This window comes from Microtus ochrogaster, chromosome 7, assembly GCF_000317375.1.
Source record: "Microtus ochrogaster isolate Prairie Vole_2 chromosome 7, MicOch1.0, whole genome shotgun sequence".
Classification (NCBI taxonomy): Eukaryota; Metazoa; Chordata; class Mammalia; order Rodentia; family Cricetidae; genus Microtus; species Microtus ochrogaster.
In genome coordinates, this window is record NC_022014.1 from 63,444,363 (window position 1) to 63,449,618 (window position 5,256).

Sequence of the window (5,256 nt, forward strand, 5' to 3'; positions counted from 1 at the left end):
TGTAGACCAGGCTGGTCTCGAACTCACAGAGATTCACCTGCCTCTGCCTCCCGAGTGCTGGGATTAAAGGCGTGCTCCACCACCGCCCGGCTTTGTCTTATTTTTGAAATAAAGTCTCTCACTGTGTAGCTCTAACAGCCTGGAACTTGCTATATAGACCAGACCGGCCTCAAAATTACACAGGTCTACCTGCTTCTGCTGAGATTAAACATGTAATACCACCATTCCTGCCTCGGAGAACTTGATGTGCATTTATATACACAAATCCACTTGATCTGTGATACACTGGACAAGAATGATTATCAGGTTTGTTTTAAGTATAGATTTTTTAAGAACTGGGCTTGCAGCTGGAAAGAGACGGCTCAGTGATTAAGAGCACTGGCTTCTCTTCCAGAGGACCCCATATGGCAATGGCCACAACCATGTGCAACTCAGTCCCAAGAGATCTAATGCCCTCTTCTGGCCTTCATGGGCACTGCATGCATGTGGTGCACAGATAGGCAAAAAAAATTACTCATAAAATATAAATTAGCTAATTAATTTAAAAACTGGATCAGGTGAGAAGGTCAGAAGGTAAAGGCACTACAAAACCTGATGACCATAGTACCATAGTTCAACCTCTGACTCTCAATATGGTGGACAATAAAGAACCATCTCCTGAAGTTTTCCTTCCCTCCACATGATACTGTGGCATACACGCACCCCCCCACACACACACAATACACGAATGTGTTTAAAAACATGGCATATTTGTGACTTGTCCAAGGACTGGTAATCTCTTTACTGTGCAAACACTTTAAGTCTTTGTTCTTCCGAGTTCACTGTTGAATCCATTCCACCACCATCACCCCTTTCTTTTAAGACTGGGTCTGACTGTCACTGTGGCTAGTCTGGAACTCATGGAGAATCTTTTGCCTCTGCCTCCCAAGTGCTGGGACTTTCTTTCTCTCCTTCCTCCTACCCCCGCTATTCGTATATCAAGACAGGGTTTCTCTGTGAAATAGCTCTGGCTGTCCTAGAACTAGCTCTGTAGACCAGGCTGGCCTCAAGCACAACAGAGATCCACCTGCCTCTGCCTCCCAAGTGCTGGGATTAAAGGCACGTGTAATCACTTCCAGGCAGCCTTAGTCCTTTTTGTTTCTGACCTACTGGGTTGTCAGTGAGGTGATGTAGTTGTTGTGTGTGTTTGTGTGTGTGTACACAAAGTATTTTCTTAGTACGAAAGAAATGTCCCCAGTCTCTGGATATCATGGAGCCGAGACAGCATATAGTCACTGAAGAAAATGCTTATATACCTTTAAAAACAAAAACCAGAACAATCTTCCCCACAGTATTTTTAGGGAGCTTTGATTGGAAACACTGCATAGAGAACTAACAGCCTGGGGTTTCACTGCAATAGCTACCGCAGTACTTAAAGCTCTTGATCCTGCTATACTAAAGTGACATCTCCATTTGACATGAGTCACCACCAAATGAGCATGAGTCTGTTACTAAGGACCTGGCCCAAATTAGAACGAGTGCGTCAGGGTGGTGAAGGGCTTCTTCTATCCAATGAGAAAAACAACTTCTCTTTTTCCCTATATAGGAAAAGTTTGTTATAAATCCTCACCCACCAATAAAATGTCTTCCCACACAGAATGTTGAAAAGCTCAGCCCTCTGGAACACAGGATAAAGACACTTCAGTGCATATGCCCTGGAGAGAACAGGAGGGGGGAGGGCTGCCCACACAGGAATAGCTACTCCCCAGCAGTAAGGAGCACATGGAGGCACAAGGAGGAGAGAAGCGACTTCTGAGAGGACCCTGAATTACGCGGAGAGCTCTGACAGGACAGAGCAAGCAAGGGAAGCACGGTCGGGACGTAGGAAACAGCACATAAGATTAGGAAAAAGACAAAATGACGAACCAGTGCTCACACTGCTGAATACAGGCCGCCGCCGCCCCCAAGGCTCACAGTGTCCCTCCACAGAGGCAGGGCTAATGAAAGGGCTGAGTCCACTGGGGTCTTGTTGTGCAGCCCTAGCTCTACGTGTGGATCCTAGTTGTTACTATAGTAATTTGTGTATTAAACCAAGCTTAGGGCTCAAGGGAGATACTTCTCTTGCTTGTTGCCAAATAGTTCTGGATTCTTCTTTCATTAATTTTAAGCCTCACTATTGCTTTGCAGCATAATTGCAAGATCAGGGAAATGGGATCAAATCATTAATTTTCTGGTCTTTTCATTTTAAAAGTTCACATTTGAGTCATGTGGTAGAAATGTTAACTTGTTGTGCATATCTTAATATATAATTAGTTTTGAAAAGTTAAAAAAGTGCCTTTTTCTCTTGGCCCTCCCCAGCTAAAAATCCAACATGGAGTACTACAACATAGAGAACTACAAGTAATTATGTTTCATTGCACAGCATGTTGTACATATGGGTTTTTGTTTGTTTTCTTTTAGACTTTAATACAGAACCCCTCAATTTCATTCTAAGTTAAGTGCTTAGTTCTGACCAGCCTTAGCAATACAGGACATCAGTTCTGTCTTCTCTTCTTATTAAGAAGAAATCAGTTGTAGGATCATCTAAGGACTCTCCGAGCTGTCCATTGGAAATGTTCCCTGGAAACAGATGCATGGTGACCACTGCCTGCTCATGCAGAAGGAATGGATGGAAGTCATCCCAGTTTCTGTTTCCTTTGTAAAACTATTGTTTTCAATCCACGGTCCAGGCTCGAAGCTAACAGGTAGTAGGGAAAAAAAGAAGCAATACTCACCTGCCAAATCCAGCAGCAATTCTAGAAAGGGGCCAGACAGCCACAGAATGAGTTTCCTTTACAGTGAGTGTTTCATTGTGTCCCTCAAAATTATTCCTCAGGAGAGATCTGGGTTTAGAGTTGAGCAGAGTCCAACAAGTAGCTCAAGTAAGTGTGTGTGTGTGTGTGTGTGTGTGTGTGTGTGTGTGTGTGTGTGTGTGTGTACGTACCTACAGTTTAGATAATGTGTACCCAGAAAGAGAAAAGGCCAAAGTGTGTGTGTGTGTGTACAGTTTAGATAATATGTACCCAGAAAGAGAAAAGGCCAAAGTGCCCTTCAGCCACAGAGACTGGATTGAACTCAGCTGGTGCACTTCTAGCTGGTGTTCACAAGGACGTGGGCATACCTCCCTGGCTGCCTTCTGCACAAACCGCTCATCCGTGACACGGAAGGCCCGGCAGAGAGCCTCAGCAGGATCATGGGGGAACATCTCCTGGCGCACTAAGTTAACATGTAGGTGAACGGAGGCATAAATGGCAGCGTCCACTCCCCCGTGGCCATCAAACACTGCAAAGTAAGCTTGTTCCTCCTGGTCCTGTCAATAAAGACACAAAGCAGTTAAGGAATGGGGCACAGTACCATCCAGAGGAGCCTATGCCCTGGAAATGTCCATCCTCTACTGTGTCAGTCAGATAAGGAGACTGATGTTTCCCTTTGCCGACGCGCCTGATGAGCTGCCGCAAGCTGCGCTGCTAGAGCACTGTTTACACAGCGCCCTGTTTACATCATGCCCAGTAGCGCGGGCGGAGGGCCCTCCCTGTGAAACTTGTGTACCATGGAAACACCCACATGCATTTGCTTCAGAACCATAGTTAGAGGTTGGGAGGAGGAAAAGGAAAGAAGGTATGAGAAAAAGTGAGCAAAAGCTGTTTCGGATTGAGTACTTCTTTCAAAATACCAGAGAACAATAAAAAATAATTGGCTTTCCAGCACAAGACCAGTTTTGTGTAGGGTATCTAAACTACATGGAGATAAAGACAACCTACACCGTTCCTGGTCACATTGAGTTCCTACCATAAATAAGTCTTTAAACTTGTTAGCCAATCTTGAACTATGTATCAGATGCCCAAGTGCCCTGTGTGGCTGGCACCTTCGCTTCAGCTCCAATCTAAACTTCAGCATCTCATTTCTCAGAAAGGCCGGCTGCCAGCAGTGGCCCTTCTACCATCTGTTGTGTCTTGAGTTCACTCTCCAAGTGCCAGATAGTTGGCCACTCTCTTCATTTTCAGCTCGGATGTGTGAGTCTTAGCTCTGTTGGTAATCTGCGAGTTGCTCAAGTTTCATGGTTACTAAGTTCCCTTGAGGCAGCGGTAGCTAATGGCTTCATTTGGGAATCTTTACATTTTTTTCCTTGGGAGTCTGGGTTCTGTCATCCTGAACCAATCTTTTCTTTGGGGGATGTTTTTGCTTGCTTGATTGCTTGCTTTAGGTTTTTTATTTTGTTTTTTGTTTGTTTTCTTGTTATTTTTATTTTGTTTTTACCTATTTATTATTTTTGCGGCAGTGTCACGTAGCCCAGGCTGGACACAGATGTGCTGAGTAGATGCCTCATTCTCCTGTCCACCTCCACACCTGTGTCTCTGTGCTTTAGAGCTAGCTCTAGCAGAAGCATGCATCTAGCTGTCCTGAGAGTGGTAACACTCAGAAAAGGTGACGTCCTCTCACTTCCAGGCACTACCTCTAGTGTGTCTTGCATTTCAAGCAGAACAGTCTATGGTACCATCGGAGACTGACAAAATAGAATTGTCTAAAAATAAATCCTGACACTTAGAATTTATATCTGGACTAAAGTAGTACACAATTCCCAGCAACTCAGTATAACAGAACAAGAAACAGCAGCCAGGAGGGGTCTTGGCGAAGGGAGCATAAAGTCAGGGCTGTCACATTGGTCGTGGAATCTCAGCATGTGTGATGCTGTATGTTTCACTGCACAAACTTTCTTTTAAAGCAGTGTAGTTCCTTAAAGCAAAAAATGATAATTTATTAAAATAATAAAAAATAAAACGAATGTCACTGTAACCCCACTATCATTTATCTATACATATCATTTATCTGTATCTCTATACATTTGTGGCTGGGTTTTGTTTTGGTGATGGTGATTATTAGGACTTTGGGTATGTGAGATAAACGTTCTACATCTGGGTGTGTATGTGTGTATGAGTGTGTGAGTGTGTGCTTTGGTTTTTGACACAGGGTCTTGCTTGTAGCTATTACCCTGCCTCAGCCTCTAAAGTCCTGGCTTACAGGTGTACACCACCACATCTGGCTCTGGTGGGGTTTTTTGTTTGTTTTGGTTTGGTTTTTCGAGACAGGGTTTCTCTGTAGCTTTGGAGCCTGTCCTGGAACTAGCTCTGTAGACCAGGCTGGCCACGAACTCACAGAGATCCTCCTGCCTCTGCCTCCCGATTGCTGGTATTAAAGGCATGCGCCACCACTGCCTGGCTCTGCATTTTTATTTTTTTT

At 44.4% G+C, this 5,256-nt stretch overlaps 2 protein-coding genes across 2 annotated transcripts in view; one reads left to right on the top strand and one right to left on the bottom strand.

Annotated features, from left to right (window-relative positions):
* Positions 1–5,256, top strand: part of Trim37 (tripartite motif containing 37) — a 129,787-nt gene that overhangs the window by 114,068 nt on the left and 10,463 nt on the right. The window lies entirely within an intron of this gene.
* Positions 1–5,256, bottom strand: part of Ppm1e (protein phosphatase, Mg2+/Mn2+ dependent 1E) — a 149,378-nt gene that overhangs the window by 11,655 nt on the left and 132,467 nt on the right. The window contains exon 4 of the mRNA XM_005350475.3: positions 3,140–3,328. Within this exon, the coding sequence (XP_005350532.1) occupies positions 3,140–3,328 (189 nt within the window). The remainder of the gene's footprint in view (positions 1–3,139; positions 3,329–5,256) is intronic.